This window comes from Erythranthe guttata, chromosome 12, assembly GCF_056151865.1.
Source record: "Erythranthe guttata isolate IM_541 chromosome 12, IM_541, whole genome shotgun sequence".
Taxonomy (NCBI): Eukaryota; Viridiplantae; Streptophyta; class Magnoliopsida; order Lamiales; family Phrymaceae; genus Erythranthe; species Erythranthe guttata.
In genome coordinates this window covers 11,724,887-11,748,916 of record NC_142544.1, presented here as the reverse complement: position 1 = coordinate 11,748,916, position 24,030 = coordinate 11,724,887, and the positions used below count along the sequence as shown (strand labels likewise).

Genomic DNA, 24,030 nt, shown 5'->3' with positions numbered 1-24,030 from the left:
TTTTTAGCTTGTATATATCAGTTTGTGGTGCATCGGAAACTGTATTTTTACACAAAACGAGTACAAACTAGAGCACATTCCACGGAATCTAGATGATTATGTTGAATTTGGCACAATAAGGGTGGAGGTGTAAGAAAAAATCATAGTTGAGGGGGTAGATGTATTTATCCAAACAAGAGGGGGATTTTTGTAATTTGACCATACCTCAGGGGTGTTTGTAATTTACCCAAGAAAATATATATCAGCAATTCTAATACACCGCAAAATGTGGGGTATTACTGCCCAAAAATGAAAGAAACAAAATCAACTATTTTCAGCTACTAAAATAAGGATTAACTCCTCTCAAAATAGCTGAATTTTCCCTCCGTTTTATATGTCTATTTTCCCTCTCTTTCACACACACGCACGGACACACAATTCCACATTTTTTCCGACTCCAAGTTGAAACACATTATTGCGGGAGATTCTCTAATTAGGGGAACTTTTTGAATCCGCTGAATTATTTGAAAACTCCTCTGCCTCTTTCAATTTTCTCCTCTGTATTTTGCCTTTTCCAATAAGCAAAAAAAAAAAAAAAAAAAAAAGGAAGGAACAAATCATTATTCAAACTTCATTTTTTTCTTTTGCATTTATCACGCGAGTTGAAGATTTTTCTTAAAAGCACGGATTTAAATCCGTGTTTGGCTGGAGCTCCATTTGACTGCTCTTTTTGTCTTGGATTCATCGCGTTCGTCGAGCTCCTTTTTTTTTTGGGGGGGGGGGGGGAGAAAGTGCTTTTTCTTTGAACAGAAAAGCAGTTTTTATTGACAATTCGGTTTGCATTTGGAGCCTGGAAGATAAAATCGTGTGCGGAGTTCCAAATTTGAATTTTGATGTGCTTTTTCTCGAACTCCGCCGGTAAATTTGCTGCTTCTGGGGAAATAGTTTATGTGCACAATGTTTGTTTGTGATCGTATGATTTTGGAAGACGTCTGTCTGTATATGAGAAAAAAAAAAAAAAAGTTTCTTCTTGTCTGTTGATCTATAATCCTCTTGCTATGTGTTATGTTACCGTACTACATGCTATACCACCTTTTCATCATCAATAAACTTAATATGGTTATTTTTTTCCTACGCAACAGGCTAATCTTTTGGTTAATTATTGGAAAAAAACATTACAACATAAATAAATAGGAAAAGGAAAAAAAAAATTAGATCGCCTAGCTTTGAAATGTAATAAACAGCTGGGTAGTCATCTCGTCTCGTGTCATCAGATACATCATTGCGAAATTTATTATAAGAAGATTACCGACTTAGGTTGGTTGATCGGCTTATTGAAGTTTATGTGGTTTTGTTGAATCGAACCCCTCATTATTTAATCGCATATCTGTCTTATATGTTCTTACTTCTTATAGTTGTGTTTTCGAGCATTGCAAATTATTAATTGTTTATCAATCGACTTAATTATACAGAAATTTTAATATCGATGTAGTAAATGCATATAGCATTGGGTATTACTACATGTATCTGCCATATGTGAGTACAAATGTATGATATGTTTATATGAAGATGTTTTAAAGACATATGCACGTGAAATTGAGATTAGTTATTTTTAATTGATCTTGTGACTAATTATGGGACAGTACTTTTTATTCTTATTATAGGATAATTCATCAAATTGAGTTGATTTGAAGTTATTGTTGTAATCCTTGAAATTTCGTAATATCAAAAAAATCGGTGGAGCTTCCGAAGATTCTCTAGTCAATTTAACTATTTGACAAAATGGGGTTTGATTGGGTAAGTATGAAAGAGACAGATATCTATCTGTCAACCTCTGACCACGCTTCCGTTGTATCGATTACACTATTTGTCACGCTCCTCTGCGCATGCATTGTGTTTGGCCATCTATTGGAAGAAAATCGTTGGATGAATGAATCTATTACTGCACTCATAATCGTAAGTTAATTGATCCATATAAATATGATATGCATTTTAAGTGGATTTTGGTTTGAATGATATATTTCGATATTTATGAGTTTTTCAATATTTTTACGTGGTTGGTATTAACTTAAATGACAGGGTGTTGGCACTGGGGTTCTAATCTTGGTTATAAGTGGAGGAAAAAGCTCGCATCTTTTGGTGTTCAGCGAGGATCTTTTTTTCATTTATCTACTCCCTCCAATCATCTTTAATGCCGGGTAAGTGAAGTTTTATTTTATAAAAAAAATCGTTTTAACCCTCTGACCGTAAAAACAATAAAAAATAGGGCACACTTTAATGCAAATCCTAACGAGGAGATAACTAAGAATTTGCAACGAATAACTTGTGAAGCGATTGCGAATATGTGATATGAAAAAAATGGTTCTTATGTTCACTTTAAATCTCTTTTATGAAAACTACTTTTTCTCATTTGAATTATATCGTGGCTCTTTTTCTGAAAAATGAACATGTATCCATGATTGTCATATTCAGGAGCACTGTTGCACCATTATGTATGCATTCATAACTAACCGGCTTCTGCCTTCATATACTACTCGGGATGTAATTGATGAAATCAAATATTTTTTTTTATCGATACCGACAAATAGTAAAGTGCAGAATGACAAAATCTGAAAGCATTAAATGCCAAAAGTTGGTTTACTCATTTTTTTCCTGATCTTAACCTTTAGCTGAGAGCATTCTTATCATACTTGTATTTGTGTTTTGAGTGATAGGTGAACTCGATTTATCCACTCTTAAATGCTAGTGTTATAAGCCTCAACTTTGGTGTATTCAAAGTATGTTTATTTATCAATATCATATGTATAAAACAGTTTTCCGGTGACCTGCATATTCTTTTTGGTGATTTTGAGTTTACGATGAATCAGGTTTCAGGTTAAAAAGAAGCAGTTCTTTCGCAATTTCATGACTATAATGTTGTTTGGAGCTGTGGGTACATTGATATCCTTCATCATTATATCATTAGGTATGTATGGCCTTCTACTAGATTATATGCTGAAGTCTTACATACTAGATTTAACCTTATTACTGTTAACCTTTCTTATTTTAAAACTGGAAAAATAAATTGCTTTTGTGAAAGAGCATGCTGGACGACTTGAGCATAGCTGACCTCATGCATAGTTCTTCAATTGCTAATTTTTTTTTTATTGATAGCCATTGTCTGTGTATCATCATATATTATATATAACATCTGAATATCACGCAAATTTAAATTATTTTTTGGAGGAAAACATGCATGAGTAACAACTCACTGAAGCGATAATTCTCATTTTGTTGTTGTGGCAGGTGCTATTGCCTTCTTCGAGAAAATGGATGTTGGTCTCGCTATTGGAGATTATCTTGGTCTCTCTCTCTCTCTCTCTCTCTCTCTCTCTCTCTCTCTCTCTCTCACACACACACACACACACACACACACGCACAAACTCACATGCTTATTATGACATTACCTTAACCTTGTTCGAACGGGACTTGCTTGTTTCCAGCAATTGGAGCTATCTTTGCTGCAACAGATTCTGTTTGCACATTACAGGTGAGTTATGCAGTTTTTTTCCGGTGATGTCTTAACAAAGAAATGTCTTTATGGCCTCATGAAACCCCATTTATAATGCTGCAGGTGCTAAGTCAGGACGAGACACCATTACTGTACAGTCTAGTATTTGGAGAAGGCGTTGTAAATGACGCAACATCCGTGGTGCTTTTCAATGCAGTCCAAGATTTCGACCTGTCTCATCTCAATACCGGTGTGGCGTTGCAGCTACTCGGAAATTTTATCTATTTGTTTATCTCGAGCACTGTGTTGGGAGTTGTAGTGAGTCTCTTTTCCTCTTCTTTCTCATTTGGAAGTGAATCTACGTTCTTTGAATACTTTTATTTCAATTACCAAACATCTTTGTTTTGTTGTGCAGTCTGGACTACTTAGCGCATACATCATAAAGAAGCTCTATTTTGGAAGGTTTGTGACATTACGCATAATGTGTTTGCGCTTACACTTAAAATGAAATTAAAATTTCCCAGAATGAATAAATTTTATAAAAATACCTAACAGGTTACACTTGTCAAGTTGGTTCATTTGTTTGACGAACCAAACCATGAAGTTATGCAACATTTTAACAATCTTTTTTCTGAAAATTTTGATGCTAAAACATTGTACTAATTCATTGATTGAATTACAGGCACTCGACAGATCGTGAGGTTGCTATCATGATGCTCATGGCCTACCTATCATATATGTTGGCCGAAGTAAGTTTCTGACAAATTTGAAGCAACTTTTTGAACTTGGCACTCTCTTCTAATTATAAACGCAGGGGCTTTGAGTCATTGGATTGAACTCTCTTTCTAACCTCAAAGGTTGATGCAGTTATTCTATTTAAGCGGCATCCTCACCGTTTTCTTCTGCGGAATTGTGATGTCACACTACACCTGGCATAATGTGACAGAGAATTCGAGAATTACCACTAAGTATGACTAATGCCTCAAGATTTAAAACATTTAATCAGTTGTTTCTTTCCTTTCATACATACTTACTGGTTAGTTTTTCTTATTGAAATATATCTTCGGCCAAAATGCAGGCATACTTTTGCGACATTGTCATTTGTTGCTGAGATATTTATATTTCTTTATGTCGGCATGGATGCTCTAGACATTGAGAAGTGGAGGGTCGTCAGTGACAGGTATGTAGTTTGTGTGTCTCTATGTGAGTATGTGTGTACGGACATACACATAAAGATGCATGTTAGCTATTAAGTGGGGATTTTATGTAGAATTGATGATCTCTTTTCATTTTTCAGCCCCAAAACTTCACTTTCCGTCAGTGCAACTCTACTTGGATTGGTTCTAGCTGGCAGAGCAGCCTTCGTTTTCCCCTTGTCATTTTTGTCTAACTTGACCAAGAAGTCTGAAAAAATCGAGTTTAAGCAGCAAGTATGAGCTTGCTCTATCTTTTCTGTTTCAAGTGCAAGATTTTTTTAACTCGGCCCAACTAATACTAATGTTGCAAATTGCTATTGAACAGGTTACCATATGGTGGGCCGGCCTTATGCGAGGCGCTGTATCAATGGCACTTGCTTACAACCAGGTAAACGATTCATATTCAATTGTATTCTAACACAAAACTTGATAGTAATTAGTACTAATTAGTAAATACTAATGCTACTTTGTTACTTTTCTTGGTGCAGTTTACTAGGGAAGGTCACACTCAGTTACACGGGAACGCCCTCTTGATTACCAGTACCATAACAGTTGTACTCTTCAGCACTGTGGTAAGGCATCTTAAACTCCTACAAGTTTGTAGTTACTGTAACTCAAAGAATATGTATTCTAAGGCCTCGTTTGGATCTCGGGATAGGACTATATTGACAATACAATCAAGATTTGTTGAAGGTCCTCGATTTTATTCGATCATATTAATGATATATAGTCCAAACTTAACTACAAGGATATTACCCAGTGCAAGTGTTGAATAATCACGAAAACCAAACATAAGATAATCACATATTGTCAACAAGAAAAAGAATACTCGACTTTGTTAGACATTTTTTTTATCTTAATTGGTCATATTGTCAATGCAGGTCTTTGGCTTGATAACAAAGCCTCTCGTGAGGTTATTGATGCCCTCGTCGAAACAATTATGCAGATCATTATCATCAGAGCCAGTGACACCTAATTCCTTCCATGTGCCATTGCTTGGTGAAAGTCGGGATTCTGAAGGCGAACTATTTGACGACAATGGGCATTTGCAAGCTCGTGGGGAATGTCAGAATACGGTTCGCCCAAGCAGTTTACGTATGCTATTAACCACACCGACACGTACTGTACACTACTATTGGAGAAAATTTGATGATTCATTTATGCGTCCTGTTTTTGGTGGGCGTGGTTTTGTTCCGTATGTACCGGGATCGCCAACTGAACAAAGTGTGCATAGCTGGCAAGGAGAAAACAAAATGTGATGGCATTTCCATCTCAAGAATTCACTAGCCTTGGCTTGTTGCGGGTTGGTAAATAAAATTTAAAGTTTTATTTTTCTCGATTTGGTTACGTGCTTGAGTAATTCGTCAGGTTCTTGTATGTTGCAGGTTGGTAAAACAATCAGTTTTGGTCTTCTACTCCGATCATCGAAGTTCGTTTCGTTTCACTTTTCTACAAAGTGATGAGGGTGTAAATTAGTATATAGATTGAAAAACAAATTTATTTAATTTAATGACCCGGAATTATATATGTGTTGAGAAGTTCTTGAAATTGAGAGCTCTGAGAGGGTTTTTTTTTTTTTTTTTTCATTTTTCTGTCCTTTTACTCCTGCTCTGGTTTTGCAGAAACACCAAATCTGTATGTATATTTATGTTAGAAACACATTTTTCTTATAACTATTGATAGACAGTTTTCACAATTTAAATATGAACTTATGATATCTGCCTTCGTGGATTATAACTACTTCGAACTAATTGAAAAATTCATTGAAATTAGTTAACTGCATTTAAAAGAGATAAAAGTTACCTGTCAATAATTTAGTGATCGACAGTTAAAGTTATTAATTTTTTAGAAGAACTAATTCTTCACTATTTGTCGATAAACATCTTATATACCATATATTTGAGTTTTAAGAAAAATATTAAAATTAGACATGAACATTTAAGTTAATTTTAGCAAAACAAATATATGTTATAGTTATGATTGATTCTTTTGTGATTTATGCACAACTAATAAAAAAATAAAGAAAATGTTTTTAGATGAACTATTTCGTGGCTACATATAACGTTTTCTATATTATACATATGGGAGTTAAAAAATCATAAAAATGAATTCAAAATTTTGGGTATTTTTGTAACAAAGCATGTGTAATAATATATGATTATTTGTGATTTTTGCTCGACTGTTGAAGCACTAGTGAAACAATGTTTAGGTGATATAATTTTTTGACTCCTTATATATGAAAATCTTTTATATCGTATATTTCAGTGTTGAATAATATTAAAAAAAAAAATATTTCAACTATTTTTTAGCAAAAAACATGTGCTTCAATATACATTTTTATTGTGACTAGTAAGTACCACGTGCTACGCACGTTATTTACAATTTTACTAAATAGACGAAGTAGAAGATTCTACGCACGTGATTTACGATTTTACTAAGTAAATCAAATGAGATAAGTTAAACCACTACAAAAAAAAAAAAAAAAAAATTCATCTTGTGACGAATTGCGAATTTGTCACAGTAGTAACAAGCTATTGTGAAAAAATACAAAGTTGTACATAACCAGAAACTTTACGGGACAAAACTACATCTTGTCACATAAAATGTGATTACAAATTATTATAATTGTCATATAATCACATTTTATGTGACAAGATGTAGTTTCTGGGTTGCCCACAAAGATAGAGAATACCGTGAGTCACTGCCACGTGTCCGAGGTAGTCGAAGGGATTGTTCCGTGAGTCACTGCCACGTGTCCGAGGTAGTCGAAGGGATTGTTCCGTTCGTTAACCTACAAAAGAATTGAAACACTAGATGACACGCCGGGTTTGGCCCGGCGATTATCCTCCGACGCTCAAGTCAGAAGATGTGATAATATAAGCAAATAATAATAATTAATTGCCGAATTAGAGTGTACCTTCCTATGTGAAATGAAACATACATTTATAGGTGAATGAATAAGTAGGACTTTTGTAGAAATCCGATGTGGGACAATGTGTTGTCATTTTAAAGGTAAAAAGTAATCTAATTGAGTTTACACACACAATTAGATTAATTAGGGCAATTTGGGCCTAATCTTAATTAGGTTTATGGGCCTAATTATGATTAGACACATCAGGTGTGTACTGTTGTTGCGACAAATTTTACTTCATTAGGTCAATATCTGGTATTTCATAATTCATATTTTGTTGTGATGAAGACTAATTCGTCATTAAAAATAATTCATCTAATTTCGTCCCTTCTATTCATCCAGAAAAAGAAATCATTTCCCACCAGAGTTTCCTCTCAATTTTTGAATACTTTATTTACTATCTATGTGACGATTTGTCTTCTAAATATGAGACTACGTTGTTTGGAGTTTAGGTTGACTTGTGACAAAATTGATATCGCCCATATAAAAGAAAATTATCTAAATATAATTATTTTTGATAATGATTGTATCCCATGCATCAAAATTAAAATTATGGATGGCAATTTAACCCGCCCCGTCCCGCCCCGCCCCGTTTGCTAATGGGCGGGTACGCTTTTTAAAAAATTCACCCGTAGTGGATACGGGACGAAACTAGATTTTGTCACATAAAATGTGATTATATGACAATTATAATAATTTGTCACAAGAAACAACGTGGGTGATTTCTGGGTTAGGTGTGTACTGTTGTTGCGACAAATTTTACTTCTATTAGGTCAGTATTCGATATTTCAGAATTCATTTTTTGTTGTGACGAAGACTAATTCATCACTAAAAATAATTTATCTATAGTCATTTTTTTTTCACTATATTCAACTTTTTTCTCTTTTCTTTATGCATAAAAAATTGAAAAGTCGAATACATTAAAATGAAGCTTTGCAGATCATCAATGCAAAACCCACAAAAAGAAACTAAAAACCCCTGAAATCTAAAGAAAATCTAAAATTGAAATAAAACCTTATGAGAGAATTGCAAATAAAAAGCCAAAGGTTTCATATTATAATGGCGAAACTCCCAAAAACATAAAAGTGAAAACCACTAAAAAGCAAACACTAAAATCGACAAAAATCCTAATTTAAATGAACGCTAAAAATCGTTGACAATCCACAAAAATAAATATTAAACAAATTAAGGATTATAACATACATAAAGCATGGTAAAATAGTCATTTCTCGCTCAAATTTAACACCGTTAAAAGTTTGACCATCGATAATAAAAAAAATAGGGGGCGTTTGATGTTTTCTATACTTTAGGAGGGGTAAATGATACATTTCGCATAGTACAGGGGTGCAAAATGAATTTTAACCATTTTTATATTATAAAATACTATTTTTTAAAGATATTTTAATTACATAAATTATTAATATAAAAATTAATTTTCGAAGAGAAAAAGTATGAAATATAAGTAAAATAACTTACTAACTTTATTAATAGAGGTTGATTTCAGTTTTGATTACAAGAATTTGTTCTTTAAATTATCTGTTAAAATTTATCTATTTATCAAACTCTAGGGTTCAGGAACGGGAGAGAAATGAAAGGAAGGAAACATGACTCCCGAGTTAACATCTTTTTATTTAAATGGGCTCTTTGATATAACTTCCTAAATACTTCTTTTAATAGAGAGAGCCCAAACTATTTTTCACTATTTGAGAAAAAATCCATTTATCCAATTATGTCTTTGCCACCTCATCAGCACTATCACCAATTATGTCTCTGCCACCTCATCAGCCTTTTTTTTTCTTCGTATTTTACTTTTTTCTCTATCCGATATATTAATCGACTATGAAATATCATCATAGTCGATTAAGGAACTGACTACTAAAAATAAAAATAAAAAACACAACTATGTAAAAATGAAAATCGACATTTTTTTTACGTAACAAATAATATACATAAATTGTAATTGATTTATACAACTCGGAATAAATACACAAAAATGAGAAAATGAAATCAAGTAACCTTAATCGACTACCAGAGCATAGTCGATTAACACTTTAATCGACCACCGAAGCATAGTCGATTAACTTAATTGACTACCAGTGCATAGTTGATTAACTTAATCGACTACCAAAAAAACACATAGTCGATTAAGAGTTCAGCCTACGCGAATTTCTCTACATGTGCCATCCTCCGCATGATCTACCAATCAATCCTTGATCTGCTCCTCATCGACACCACGCCGCCGCCTCACCACACCACCACCACCACACTTTCATATTATGACGGTTTTTAATGAAAAAGAAAGTAAATGAGAACCCGTACCACCAACCCAAACAAAACCACCACCATCAAAACCACAAAAAATAAAGTCACCCAAACCCAATCTTCTTCATGACCACCGCCAAAGAGGTAGCAAAATAAAATTAAATTTCCATAATTGCAGCGACAAATAAGAAATCTTCACAACTCAAGAAACTTTGAGTAATCGGAACGCTACTTGAGGTATTCGCGAGCGCGGGATCCTCCACCGCGTCGTCGCCATAGTCTACGCCGTGGATTTCCAGAAGTTGTTCGTGATTTAGGCCATGGCGGTGGCGGAGAGGGAGATAGTGGTCTAAGATCTGTTGAGAAGAGAAGCGAGAGAAACGGCGCAGAGGAAAAAAAAAAGGTCTGGAAAAATGATAAATAATAGGGTTAAAATAGTTATAATCAAATACGGGTAGTTTTAGAATTATGAAAATATCACTTGGATGGAATATTAGCTGAGAGGATTTTCTCTAATTATTTGGGGTGTTTCTTTAACTACATTTTCTAGATAGGGGGTTCTTGCTAATTTTTCCTTAATTAAATCATATTAGAAATTTTGGGTTTTTTGTCATAAAGTTGCAATTTTTTAAATTAAATCATAAGAACTTTGGGTTTCTTGTATTGAAGTGCCATTTTATAAAAATATATGAATTCCTTCCACGAATTGCATTAGTATTGTGTGATGGTTTATATTTTGTACTATAAATGCACGATAGTTTTTGGGGACCGGTTTTTATTCTTAACACAATGAATGATAAAAGGTTAATTATTAGCAATAGCATTAGTGTAAATTATATTATTGCCCTTAAAATATGATTTTTGAAGTATATTTTGTGGGGTAATTTTGTACGTACAAAAAAGGGAAGAAACACCAACTACATTCCCACTTTTATAATATGTATAGATAGATTTTGTTCGATTGTTCAAAAATTAATTTTAGGAACAATCTTATTTACGGAATCATCATCTGATTTTTATATGAATTGATATTAATTTTCTACAAACTTTTATTTGAGATGAGCAAAACGGTATTGGGAGTAAGAGGATGTTTGGTTATATTTCTAATGAGATTTTCTAGTTTTCATAATTTCTGATGGAAAAAATAGATGTATTGTTTTTTGTGTAGAAAAATGAGAATATGTTTGGATAAAGTGATATTTATAATTTTATATGTGTGTAGAAATGAGACTATGTTGTGGTAAGTTTTCTCAACGAAAATACGTACAAAAGTAGAATATATACGATTGAATCATAATGGTGGTGATTATGATAATTATGATAATTATAAATGTTAGTTGAAAATTAATAAATATCTAATTAAAATTACTTAAAACCCACGCACACAAATTCTCATATATGACTAAATAAATAAATTTTATTAAACTTTGATCGTTTAAATAGATAAAAGCGAGGTTGTTAGTCTACTATTCTAACAGATATGTCAAAGAAAGTGAGATCGGGTCAAGCTCTAAGTTTTGTATTTGCCGCATTATTCGCTCGATTGTCTAATTGATAGAAGAAATATGGACTCAATAAGGTATCTGTTGGGGCTAAATACCTAACACGCAAGTGCACGTATCGCAAACAAGTAGTAAAAGTGGACTCGTGAGAGTCGGATGTCGATCCCACAGGGAATACTCAAATTATCTAACCCTAAGTACCAAATTCTAACAATTATGATTTTTATCCAGCCTACGCAAGGTTGTCAAATTTAATCAACTAAATAAATTAAACTAATTAGGAAAGCAAATAAACACGAGAGAATATCAATATAAAAACGGATCTAGGATTTTATCTTCCCCCTATGCAAGAATTGCTCACCCAAAACCCCTCAATTATGAAATATATGATTCATGATTATTAACCCGAGACACTAATTTACTCATAACCCGTTGTCGCGCGTATTGTGAGTCTATTATTCATAAACGGTTCACTATATGTCTATGCAAACAAATTATGAATAAAGCATTAACTAACAAGTCTCGTAAATGGCTACCTAAGGTGATATCTGTATGTCTACGACACCACATGCAATTGACACACTCATCCGATGAAAACTACTCGAAGGCTCTTCTACCTACCGTCTAATTATCAAAATAGCTCTGTCGAGTCAATGCCAATAATCACAGTTAAAGCACATAAATTGATCAGGTTCATGCACTAACAATCATAACAAGTAGAAGAAATAATCATAAAATCATAATTGCATAATCTCAAGAAAACGGGATCACCATCCCCACATAGGGTTCCAATAAAATCCTAGATTAAAAGCTTAGCTACTCGTAATTCTTATGATAAACAAAATAGAATAAATAAAATAAATAAGAAAAACTATGCTTGAGTCTTCGTTGATCTTCGTTCTCCGCGTTTTGTGGTGTAAAATTTCGTGCTTATGGTGTAGAGACTTGTTGCTTTTATAGGCTTTTCTTGATAAGGAAGTAGTGGAAACCTAATAGGAATCAATTTCCGTCACTTTCCCCCACCAGGATTTGTTCGTCGATTTGTGCCATGTTGGAGTCCGAATTTTGGAATATTGTGTAAATAAGAATTGTAGCCCTTGAAATTAGCTTTCCAATGCCGTCAAAATCACCTAATTCGGAGTTCGTAAGAAAGAGATATGCTTGAAATGGTGGACACTGTCAAAGTTGTGGCGGGATTCCTTCTTCCAATTTGATTTGTTTCCTTATTTGCAACTTTTTTCCTTTCTTTTTGATCTTTTTTCCTTCATGGACACCTAATTCTCGTTTTTCACCTATAAAACACAAAATCAATCAATTAAAGCACAAATATAATTAAATCTAAACAAAAGATTCACGTAAAGTAAACGTATTGAGTGTAATATCTACACTCAACACACCCCCAAACTTGAACGTTTGCTTGTCCTCAAGCAAAATCTAATCGTAAGCAAAAAACTCAACTACCGCATCTCATCACATAGATTAATGACCAACTTCACATTTTCAGAATTTGTAATTATAATGAAAATTCTTAGGCATTCGCAAGCTCAAAATTCAAAAGCACTTAGTCACTTACCATAGCCAAAAACCACAAATCATGCAATTGCTTCAAGCATCCAATATTTGTAAATTAAAGATAGAAAAAAGTTATGCTTACATGTATATGTTACATTACATTGCTGAGTTATCTCATGATTCTACTAGATCAACTCACAGTAATAGAGTAACTCGTTAGGACTATATCTATGCTGCTTGCATGGGATAACATATATAGAATGCCAAATAAGATATTTTATTATTACGAACGAAAAACGATTGTTTTATTACAAGGAAAAGAGAAAGACCACAGCCACAAGTTGGCTTGTTGGTCACCTACTCTAACACTTTGACGGAAATCTAGAACCGAATGTTCATAGTCATCTGTTGATGTTGATCAACTCGAAATTTTCGACAAACACGAGATTCCGTTCAGCCTCGGCTTAAATAGAATACAAAAATCCCAAACGAGCTTTTGACGAGCTGATTTCGTTTTTCACCGCTAAACTAGGTTTACAAAAATGGATTCTGCAATAAAATTCTTTTATACTTGCAATTTCATAAATTGACTACTATTGAAGGGCTTTCTAGGATTTTGAATATTCACAATATACCACCTATCGAGGCCAAATTGCATTTGAGGGAGAAAATGGATATGAGCCCGGGCCAGAGATTTATCACGGGTTTCCCTTTAACGAATCAATCACTAGATCTAGTCGGACAAATCGGTGAATCAGTCTGATGATGCTTGAGATAAATCACCTTAGATAGTTGAAGTTTGATGAGCTGGAAGAGCAGAGTGGATCACAGGCTCACGAGCTTGATGACCTTGAGATACCTGCGAAATGAACACACATGAACTAAGCCGGGGGTTGATCCGGCGGAAACCCCTCCGACGCTCAAGTCAGACGTGTTGATCATAGAAATAGTCCAGAGAATACAGTTGATAATATTGCTCAGTTAATAGGACGTACCTTGAGGAATGAGTTCAAATGATTATTTATAGCTTAGATGAGATCTTTAGATGAGATTGTTGGGCCCAAACCTTATTTGAAGGTGATTGGGCCTCGGTGATTCTGGTCTTCAATATTGGGCTCATAGCCCCGTAGGTAAATAAATTCTAAGCCCATTGGGTTGGCCTAATTAGGCATATCATTAAGCCCCCCACTCTCAAGTCGATGTGGGGGCCATGTTGAAATGGATGACATATCGTGTCGAGAGTAAAAATTGTAGTAGTCGTTTGTTGGCGTATGGCCTGATAGTGTGCGAAAACGCGTTGAAGCGGGTGTCGGAGGGGCGTGCAGGCGCGTTGGCGCGTAGCGCGACCAAGTTGTCGCGATGTAAGTTACTTGAGTCGTCGGTTTTGTCCCGCGACGATCTGGTAGCGCGGATCGTGTTATCTCCTCGTGGGAGTTGTTATTTATTGACGTTGTCAATGGTTTGACGCGTTTCTTGTATGTGTTTACATATATCCTTGTGCTTGATGTACTTGATGAGTGGATCAGGCTCTCAATATTTTTTTTTTTTTTGGATGGGGATCGTGCCCCTTGTTAGACCTCGCGGGTCGTAAGTATGTTTGGACCGTGGCCACGTTTTAATGAAAGACCCGTCGAAGACAAGTAGAGAAATTTGAGTAATCGAGCTGGCCAGGCTATATAGATTCCCATAATATCTCTGAGTGTTTCTAGGGTTGTAATCGTGCTAACTTAAGCTTGTGATTGTGTAGTGAATTGTGAGCGAGTTGTCTCCTCGAGAGAACTGTCTCGCAGCGAAGTTGTTGGGGCGTTGGATGACGCGCGACTGAGGAACGTGCGGATTGAGGTCGCTTTGAGCGAGTTGTCTCCTCGTTGGAGTTGTCTCGCAACGAGTCTTATTACCGAGCGATGTGGCTCTTCATGGGAGTTGCCTTTCAACGGGTTCGTAGTGTCGAGCGAGTTGGCTCATCGTGGGAGTTGTCTCGCTATGGGTTGTAGTACCGAGCGAGTTGTCTCCTTGTTGGAGTTGTCTCGTAACGTGTTGTAGGACCGAGCGAGTTGTCTCCTCGTGAGAGTTGTCTCGCTACGGGTTGTAGGACCGAGCGAGTGGTCTCCTTGTGGGAGTTATCTCGCTGTGATTTCGTAGACCCGAGGGAGTTGGCTCATCGTGGGAGTTGCCTCGCAACGGGTTATATGACTGAGCGAGTTTGCTCCTCGTGGGAGTTGTTCCGCTGTGGCTAGTAGTACCGAGGGAGTTGGCTCCTCGTGGGAGTTTCCTTGCAACGAGTTTGTAGGATCGAGCGAGTTTGCTCCTCGTAGGAGTTTTCTCGGTTGTGGGTAGTAGTACCGAGGGAGTTGTCTCCTCGTGGGAGTTGTCTCGCAACGGGTTGTAGGACCGAGCGAGTGGTCTCCTCGTGGGAGTTATCTCGCTGCGGTTTCGTAGACCTGAGGGAGTTGGCTCCTCGTGGGAGTTGCCTCACAAGGGGTTATAGGACGGAGCGAGTGGTCTCCTCGTGGGAGTTATCTCGGTGTGGTTTCGTAGAACCGAGGGAGTTGGCTTCTCGTGAGAGTTGCCTCTCAACGGGTTCGTAGTGTCGAGCGAGTTGGCTCATCGTGGGAGTTGTCTCGCAAGCCCCCCACTCTCGAGACGATGTGGGAGCCAAGTTGAAACGGGTACCGGATCGTGTCGAGAGTAGATCGGTGTTGTAGTGTTTCGTTAATCGTTGGTGTGGTGTGGAGAAATAATATTTTTTATTAATCCGTTTGATAGCAAGCGCAATTTGGTAGGCGCGTTGAAGAGCTCGCGCAATTTGGTTAAGCGAGGTGAAATTATTAAGCGATTTAGTGGAGCGCACTGAAATTCTCGCGCGATTTAGTAAAGTGCGTCAAATTCTTCACGCGATTTGAGGTAGAATACTGAGAGTTGCGCGCGACCTCAGATATGCGCGCGCTACGAGGTAGGAGAGGCGGCCCGCATTGTAGGACGCTGATGTGCCTGAGTTCGCGCGCACTTGGGGTCCGTGCGCTCACTAGCGCACATGGGGGGAGCACGCGCGCATGTAGTGCATGGAGAGAGAGAGTGTGGACCTGTTAAGAAATTTATGGGGAGGTCTGCGTGCATTGAATGCATGGGAGAGAGAGTGAGGAGCTGATAGGGACTTCCTCGGGACGCGTGCGGTATTAATGTATGGAGAGAGTGTGATGGTGATGCAGCATGTTGCTTCATTCACTTTTTCCTTTTTTTTTGCCTCGAGAAGTGTGCCGACCGGGCGCCTCGGGAAGCGTGCGGTCTGCGTGCCTCGGGAAGTGAGCCCGTGATTTTCTTGCCTCGGGAATCGTGTCGGCGCGCCTCGGGAAGCGTGCCCGTGCGCGCCTCGGAAAACGTGTCGGGCGCGCGCATCGGAATATGTGTCGCGCGTGCCCCTGGATGCGTGTCGCGCTTGTCTCGGGAAGCATGCCCACGTGCGCCTCGGGAAGCGTGCCCTGGGATGCCTCGGGAATCATGACTGATTCTTTTTTTTTTCCTCGGGAAGCGTGCTCGCGACTGCCTCGGGAATCGTGCTCGTGGCTGCCTCGGGAATCGTGCCCGTGGCTGCCTCGAGAATCGTGCCCGATATTTTTTTTAATTTTTATTTATTATTATTTTTTTTTGATAGCCACCCCATTTGGAGATTTCTTATCCTGAGGGTAGAGAGATGATACGCAACTCTTAGGATGAGATGTGAGTTTGTTGGAGTTCAAAGGTAGGGAGGATGTACCACCCTTGTGACGAGATGTCCAACCATTTGGATGAGATGCCTAACCTTGAGGTGTGATAGCTCCCATCTTAGGTGAGGCGATCACGAACCCTGTTATGGTTTTGAAGAACTCCAAGTGTCTTTGACATCATTGGAATGAGGAGCTCGTAAAGGAGAGGTGTTGGCTCTCCGAGGTGAACATGGGCGATGTTGCGGCAGTTTGTGCTTCTCGGCGATGTTGCACAGTTCGCGCTTCTCCGCGATGAGTGAGTTGTTGTATTCGGAATTGAAGGTTCGAAGTAGATGCCCACGACACACTCGTTTGGTGGGCGTTACCTTATAGTGGTGGTTGTGCTACGACTGGAGCCGCATGAGGGGCGTTGAATCCTACTATGGCGATGTATGGTGTCACTGCTTCAGTGGCAGCATGAGTTGAATCTTCCGTGATCATACGCTGAAGGTTCTCTTCGGTTATCTGAACCGTTCGAGAAGCAGGGAGAAGTTGGTCCTGTTGAGGATCCAGTGGGGCCTCGCGAGGAGAAGCGTTGGTTCCTACTATAGCGATGTATGGTGCCACTGCTTCAGTGACAGTGGCAGCATGAGTTGAAGCTTCTGCCGATCATACGCTGAAGGTCCTCTTTGGTTATTTGAACCGTTCGAGGAGCAATGAGAAGTTGATCATGTTGAGGACCAAGTAGGGCCACGCGATGGGAGTGTTCGCTTCCTTTGCGATGATGTATGGTGCCACTGCTTCAGTGGCCCGAGTTGAAGCTTCCGCGATCGTACGCTGAAGGTCCTCATCGGTTATCTGAACCGTTAGAGGAGCAAGTAAAAGTCGATTTTGTTGAAACTTCTGCGATCATACGCTGAAGGTCCTCATCGGTTATCTGAACCGTTAGATGAGCAAGTAGAAGTTGATCCTGTTGAAGTTTCAGCGATCATACGCTGAAGGTCCTCTTCGGTTATCTGAACCGTTAGAGGGGCAAGTAGAAGTTGATTTTGTTGAAGCTTCTGCGATCATACGCTGAATGTCCTCATCGGTTATCTGAACCGTTAGAGGGGGGCGGAGGTAGGCCTCAAGGGAGTCGATAACCCTTGGCGAACGAAATGTTTTGGGGGCACTGTAAACCCCCAAGGAGTCGATAACCCTTGGCAAACGAAATGTTTTGGGGGCACTGTAGACCCCCAGGGAGTCGATAACCCTTGGCGAACGAAATATTTTGGGGGCAGATGTAAGCCCCCAGGGACTCGATAACCCTTGGCGAACGAAATGTATAGGGGGAACAGTAAACCCCCAGAGAGTCGATAACCCTTGGCGAACGAAATATTTTGGGGGCAGAAGTAAGCCCCCAGGGAGTCGATAACCCTTGCTAGCGTTGAAGGGCCACCTCGGTTGTCTGAACCGATCGATGGGTGGGAAGAAGTGGATCCTGTTGAGAATCTAGTGGGACATCACGAGGAGGGTCTCGTGGTGGATCCCAAGCATGGGAAGGAGGAAGTGGCAAGCCAGAGCCTCCACGAGGTGCGAGGTTGTTAGCAGTGTCACACTCCCCTGAGCAGATGTCTCAAGGCCATCTTGCGCGCTACGTGATCTTGTTTGCCTTCCCACAGACGGCGCCAAAATGATGATGCTTGAGATAGATCACCTTAGATAGTTGAAGTTTGATGAGCTGGAAGAGTAGAGCGGATCACAGGCTCACGAGCTTGATGACCTTGAGATACCTGCAGAATGAACACACATGAACTAAGCCGGGGGTTGATCCAGCGGAAATCCCTCCGACGTTCAAGTTAGACGTGCTAATCATAGAAATAGTCCAGAGAATACAGTTGATAGTATTGCTCAGTTAATAGGACGTACCTTGAGGAATGAGTTCAAATGATTATTTATAGCTTAGATGAGAGCTTTAGATGAGATTGTTGGGGCCAAACCTTATTTGAAGGTGATTGGGCCTCGGTGATTGTGGTCTTTAATATTGGGCTCGTAGCCCCGTAGGTAAATAAATTGTAAGCCCATTGGGTTGGCCTAATTAGGCATACCACAGTCCAATTTCAAGAAACCAACGGATGCTAAAGGATTTTGTAATTTTTCACCTATCTACTGTAGGGACTCATCTGCATTCTAAGTTTATAAAATTGAGAATGCTATCGGGCAGCTACCAGCATTTTACACTTTGGTTTGACCAGTAAGTAACCCCTAAAAACTATTTTGTCGTTGCAAATTAATGCCAAACGTTTTCAATTATTAGGGTCGAGATCCTCCTCCTCCTCCATGTCACGCACCTCTCAGCCCGAAGAGAGCGGCGCGTGCATAAACAACAGACTGGGCGATGACGAGCTACGGGCGGTGCTGTCGAAGCTTGAAGAAGACAAAGACAAGGAGGTATTTGGACTCGTGTGCAAGAGGTGGCTCCACCTGCAGAGCACCGAGAGAAGAAAGCTATGTGCTCGAGCCGGCCCCCACATGCTCAACCGTATAGCTGCCAGATTCACGCGCCTCTCTGAGCTCGACCTTTCTCAATCCCTATCTCGCTCCTTTTATCCCGGCGTCACCGATTCCGATCTTTCTGTAATTGCTGCCGCCTTCACCTCCCTCCGCCTTCTCAACTTACAGAACTGCAAAGGTACGATCGTCGCAACGCATATTTTTTAATTACTTACTATTTTTTTTTGTTATATTTCAGTTTGAGAGTGAGCATAATCTTGTAGAGTTTGAATTTTATGATCTTGTTTCTTCTGACAATTGTTTTAAAGAACTGATTTTGACCTAGGATTTTGATTTTGTTTTCAATTTTGAATGGTTCTTTTTTTCTTTTCTTTTTTTCCCTTCGGTTATCTCCTCTGAAGTTTGGTATGGTTTCCAGTTGGTGAATAAGATGGCAGTTGATTCTGAATTGGTTTTGAAATTTGATCTAATTGGCAAGAAACAATCTTTAAAAAATTATGTGTTTGTGGAGAGCACTTCTTAGTTCTTCTTTTCAATAAGCTGAACCGCTTATTTAGAGAATGTTTCATCAGTAGTAAGTAGTGTGCTTGGAATATAAAACTTTTCACTTACATCCGTTTCAAAGAGGAGATTTTGTCAAGTCATAATGCTAAAAATGTTCTTAGACAGCCGTAAACACCTTTCAAACAAATCGTGCAAGTGTCAAGCATAATTTCAAATTGGTGTCATTTGCATATTTTTTTAAATGACCGTGTAGTAGTCTGCCTGTGAATTTTACAAGGACTTTGGCAGCTTTTATTAACCTTTCACAGGCGGGTAAAGTCAGCCTTTAGAATTTCTTTCATTACCATGTTTAATAAAGTAACCTAAATTGTGTAATGAAGAAAACGACAATGATGGAAAGTTGTAGCCGAAACCTGATTTAACCAAATTGAAGCAACCCATGAATGACAAGTGGAAGTGCAATTTTTTCGTGACTGGACACCTCCAATAGGCACACCAGTTTCGGTAGAAGTTTCCATTATGTTTCATTAGATTATCTTTTTCAATTAAGAATGACGAAGAGGGGTTCTCAACTGTCTTATTTTTTTTCCTTAATTATTGTTTATTTTACTTTCTTGCAATAATAAATAGTGAGAATGTGACAATTATCTATCTTTTTTTAATTTTTTTTGGGCATGTGTTATTTATCTTAGTTCACCCTGACATTATGGAATCAAAGAACACTAGGATAGGTGTTCAAGTAAAGAAACAAAGCGAAAGGGGCGCTTCTATTTGTTAAACCTTCTCTTATACTCTGTGGTATTGTTGATTGTAATGCCTCTGACTCAGTTAAATGAGTTTTCTATCAATAATTCTTGTGCTTAGTTTCTCAAAATATGTAACTTTACACCTGGCTTATGTATGAAGATAGTCGATTATACGAGTTATTGTTGTTTAGCAGGTATAACAGATAAGGGGTTGTCAGCAATTGGATCTGGGCTTCCATGTTTGCAGTCCCTAGATGTATCCTATTGCAGAAAGCTAACCGATAAGGGGCTGTCGTCTGTTGCTAAGGGTTGCCATGGCCTGAGAGCATTGCATGTTATGGGTTGCAGATTTATTACCGACTCTCTATTAAGTGCGCTTTCCATGAACTGTAATAATCTTGAAGAGTTAGGTTTGCAAGGATGCACTAACTTAACCGATTCTGGTCTCACTGCCCTTGCGGAGGGTTGTAAGAGATTGAAACATTTAGACCTCAATAAGTGCAGTAATATCGGAGATATTGGTATATCTAATGTATCAAAAGCATGTTCTTCCTCACTGCGAACACTGAAGTTGCTGGATTGCTACAAGATCGGGGATGACTCGATACTGTCCCTGGCCAAATATTGCAAAAATCTCGAGACACTCATAATTGGTGGATGTCGGGACTTATCGGATGATGCCATAAAGTCATTGGCTTTCGCATGTTATGGAAGTCTCAAGAATCTGCGCATGGATTGGTGCCTAAAAGTATCGGATACTTCCTTAGTCTGCATATTTTTAATGTGCCGGAATCTTGAGGTTCTTGACGTTGGATGCTGTGAAGAGGTAACCGACTCGGCTTTTCAAGGATTAGGGAGTGAAGATTGTAAGTTGAGTTTGAAGATTTTGAGGGTAAGTAACTGTGAGAAGATTACCGTTGATGGAATGAGCAAACTTTTGAAGTCATGTGAAGGTCTTGAATATCTCGATGTGCGGTCATGCCCACATGTAACTCAACTACGATGCCATGAGGCTGGATTACAGTTTCCACATGGATGTAAGGTTAATTTTACTGGGAGCTTAGTAGAACCCGATTTGCTGCGCTGAAAATATAATTGGATGTCCCGTTTTGGTTTCTACTCGTTAAGGTGCCGCCCTCTTGATGTTAAAGTATGTCTTCCCAAGTTCTTTTCTTTTACTTTCTTGTTTGTTTCTCAACAAACCGGTTACTACATATGTATATTATTCACTGATACCTTTGTTTTATTTATGTTATGGTGTAGATGATTTTCTATTCCTTGTATCATTCTGTACGCAAACGGTTTCTTACTGTGTGATTTGTTTGGTGTCAATGGCTTTATTTCAACAGACTATTGTTGTGACTGGATATACTTCTATGAGGGCATTTGATCAGACATAACATCATTGTAAATTAATGCATTGTTCTCGCATTACTATTTTGTGACCTTTCTCTTATGTTTTCGCTTATGATTTTTTAGTATGGAAGAGTTTTGAATTTTCTCGAGAATTGTTTAATTAAACCCGTGGCTGCTACATTTAAATATTCTTCATGGCATTTCATGGTACTTGTGTCTATTTTCCAGAAACAAAATATTCATATGTGGTGGGATATATTTGCATGATATTGTTCACTTTGTTGAGGTCGGTTTGTCTCTCAACTCATTTCGTTTGCTCGCAATAAAGAAACTTGGATCATTTACCTAGACGTTAAAAAATCATCGTTGCTACATGTAAGAATCTCTAACAAATTTGTACACAATTGCGAGAATTTAGTTTCTCTGCTCAAATTAAAGTATTAAACCGTTTGATGGATTGTTTGCTGGAGATACTTTAAAGTCCTTTGGTGATTAAGAAATCCCATAAACCAGAAATCGAAGTTATCTCCTGTGACTAAGTGCACGTACTTCTGCGTCGGTTTTTTCGCATTTTCACTTTCGTGGAGACTCTTTATTTTCCTTAGTGGAATCACGACCTGCAAATATATATATGTTAGTTCCCATTCATGCTGAACAAACAAGACACGAAAATTATCGAAGCCGATTATGTATGTATGTTTTAATAATGTACCTTGTAATGTAGTTTGAGCAGTTTTCCAGCTGGAGAAGAGAATTTGATGGATCTCTCGCTGCAAAATGCAATTCTGTCCGTTGAAACGAAGAGGAGTCCGGCTATTGGTCCTGTTGTTGTTGATAAATAGCACTGACAAGCTTTCAATAGTTTCTCTTCGTCTCTAAAAATGTCGAATCTTTGCTTGAACACTTTCTCCACTCCGCCAACTTGTACGATTCTTGCACCTAAGCTCAACTTTCCTTTCATTGTTTCACTTAACTTTGTTCCTAATCTTACTGCAGTAAATCATGAAAAATATACTACATCAAAACATTGTTATGCATATGTTATCTTATACATTCATACGATCGGATTCTCTTTTTTTTTTTTGTTTTTTTTTTTTTGAAATAATGTTTTTTGAAAGTATTTACCGTGCTCACGGATTCCTTGAGCAAAAATATCCATGCTTCGGCATAGTTTGATCATCTTAGCAATTACTGAATGTCCTACACCTGCATTAGTTAATTAATTAATCCCATTGTTTGTAAGTAAATAAATATTCAGAAACTGTGAATTGTCTATCGTTAGTGTATCAAACGACAAAAGAGGCTTACTTACCGTTGGATTGGATTTTTGAATAATGAATGGAAGGAGAAGGCAGAAGTTGATATTCGGACGCAGGATCAGGTAAAAATCCTCTAAAAGTTTTTGTAAAGGCGAGCGAATATTCTCCGGAGCTGATTGGAATCCCGATAGGATGTTCCTTGTGCATATTTTTCTTCACAAACATTGATCTGCTGTTTTGTAGTTCCATTAATATGCTTTGTTCGTTTTTGTTTCGTGCAAATACGAGACAGACGAAAAATCTTTAGAATGTTCTAATTGCTACTGTGAATAACTTGTTCTTCTGGTATAATAAACATGTGTTTGTGAATCTATTATGTATATATATAAGGAAGCAGAGGGGGCAGTTGTTTGATATCAACTTTTGTAGCATGAGTCAGCTTTTGGTCATCAAAAAAACTAAAGGTAGAAACAAGATATGATCTTCTGACCAATCTTTTTTCACAAAGTTAATTGCTGTTTCTGCTTTCTCTCTTTAATGTAAGAAGATAATGTTTATTATTTCCATTTATATATAATATATATAAATCTTTTTCCAAATGTATTTTCTTCTCAGACTTCATCATGTGCAATGGAAGTTATCTTTCCTATATACATAGTCTTTCATTTAAATGAAATTATTTTTTGCAAACGTAATGTTTTTGACATTTTGTATGATTATTATTGTGTAATAAAAAAAAGATGCAGACTGGATGATTGTAGTAATATTTAATTTTTGTGTAAGCATTGGGGGGTATGACGTAATAAACATTTGAGTGATTGTTTATTATGAGTAGTGGGGGTGCATGCATGCATGCATGCATGTGTGTAATTGAGACTTTATGAGCTGGCTTTTCTTCTTTCTGATGTAACCATTAATTAAAGGGTAAAAGGGGCTCTCAATTTGTGTTCTTGCCTCTTTTTTCTTTCTAATTAGACTCTATCACTATATGACTATTAGGTAGAAAACCATAAGAGGAGGTAAAAGAGAAAGTAATCTTTCTTTGATCTGTTTGTTTCGCAGAAGATTACGTTATGTCGGTCTTACGGTTTGTTGTTTAATTTCGACTTCATTTCAAAGGAATTGTTGTCTTGCTCA

The 24,030-nt window shown here is 37.7% G+C and overlaps 3 protein-coding genes across 3 annotated transcripts; 2 read left to right on the top strand and 1 right to left on the bottom strand.

Moving 5' to 3' along the window:
- The first annotated feature begins 339 nt into the window (after positions 1-339).
- Positions 340-6,367, top strand: LOC105962329 (sodium/hydrogen exchanger 2). The gene is made up of 16 exons (XM_012986626.2): positions 340-897; positions 1,644-1,935; positions 2,059-2,177; positions 2,847-2,944; positions 3,265-3,321; positions 3,462-3,508; positions 3,593-3,787; positions 3,885-3,931; positions 4,152-4,218; positions 4,337-4,437; positions 4,548-4,649; positions 4,767-4,899; positions 4,991-5,053; positions 5,154-5,237; positions 5,547-5,968; positions 6,051-6,367. Exons 2-15 carry the CDS (start codon positions 1,762-1,764, stop codon positions 5,922-5,924), a joined length of 1,665 nt encoding a protein of 554 aa, XP_012842080.1. The 5' UTR covers positions 340-897; positions 1,644-1,761; the 3' UTR covers positions 5,925-5,968; positions 6,051-6,367.
- Positions 6,368-18,655: 12,288 nt separating this feature from the next.
- On the top strand, positions 18,656-21,626 carry LOC105962331 (RNI-like superfamily protein). The gene is made up of 2 exons (XM_012986627.2): positions 18,656-19,206; positions 20,473-21,626. The coding sequence occupies exons 1-2, from the start codon at positions 18,855-18,857 to the stop codon at positions 21,363-21,365; spliced, it is 1,245 nt and encodes a 414-aa protein (XP_012842081.1). The 5' UTR covers positions 18,656-18,854; the 3' UTR covers positions 21,366-21,626.
- Positions 21,627-21,957: 331 nt separating this feature from the next.
- Positions 21,958-23,254, bottom strand: LOC105962332 (putative GEM-like protein 8). The gene is made up of 4 exons (XM_012986628.2): positions 22,947-23,254; positions 22,760-22,840; positions 22,347-22,624; positions 21,958-22,251 (listed from the first exon to the last, which is right to left on the bottom strand). The coding sequence occupies exons 1-4, from the start codon at positions 23,140-23,142 to the stop codon at positions 22,075-22,077; spliced, it is 732 nt and encodes a 243-aa protein (XP_012842082.2). The 5' UTR covers positions 23,143-23,254; the 3' UTR covers positions 21,958-22,074.
- Positions 23,255-24,030: the final 776 nt, after the last annotated feature.

Excerpts from the sequence above, each read along its gene's own strand:
- LOC105962332 (XM_012986628.2), bottom strand. The coding sequence starts at position 23,142 with ATGGAACTACAAAACAGCAGATCAATGTTTGTGAAGAAAAATATGCAC. Across the intron at positions 22,841-22,946 it reads TTCAAAAATCCAATCCAACG|GTGTAGGACATTCAGTAATT; the intron begins GTAAGTAAGCCT and ends TAACTAATGCAG. Across the intron at positions 22,625-22,759 it reads TCAAGGAATCCGTGAGCACG|TAAGATTAGGAACAAAGTTA; the intron begins GTAAATACTTTC and ends GATTTACTGCAG.
- LOC105962329 (XM_012986626.2), top strand. The coding sequence starts at position 1,762 with ATGGGGTTTGATTGGGTAAGTATGAAAGAGACAGATATCTATCTGTCA. Across the intron at positions 4,900-4,990 it reads AAATCGAGTTTAAGCAGCAA|GTTACCATATGGTGGGCCGG; the intron begins GTATGAGCTTGC and ends GCTATTGAACAG. Across the intron at positions 5,054-5,153 it reads TGGCACTTGCTTACAACCAG|TTTACTAGGGAAGGTCACAC; the intron begins GTAAACGATTCA and ends TTCTTGGTGCAG.
- LOC105962331 (XM_012986627.2), top strand. The coding sequence starts at position 18,855 with ATGTCACGCACCTCTCAGCCCGAAGAGAGCGGCGCGTGCATAAACAAC. Across the intron at positions 19,207-20,472 it reads CAACTTACAGAACTGCAAAG|GTATAACAGATAAGGGGTTG; the intron begins GTACGATCGTCG and ends GTTGTTTAGCAG.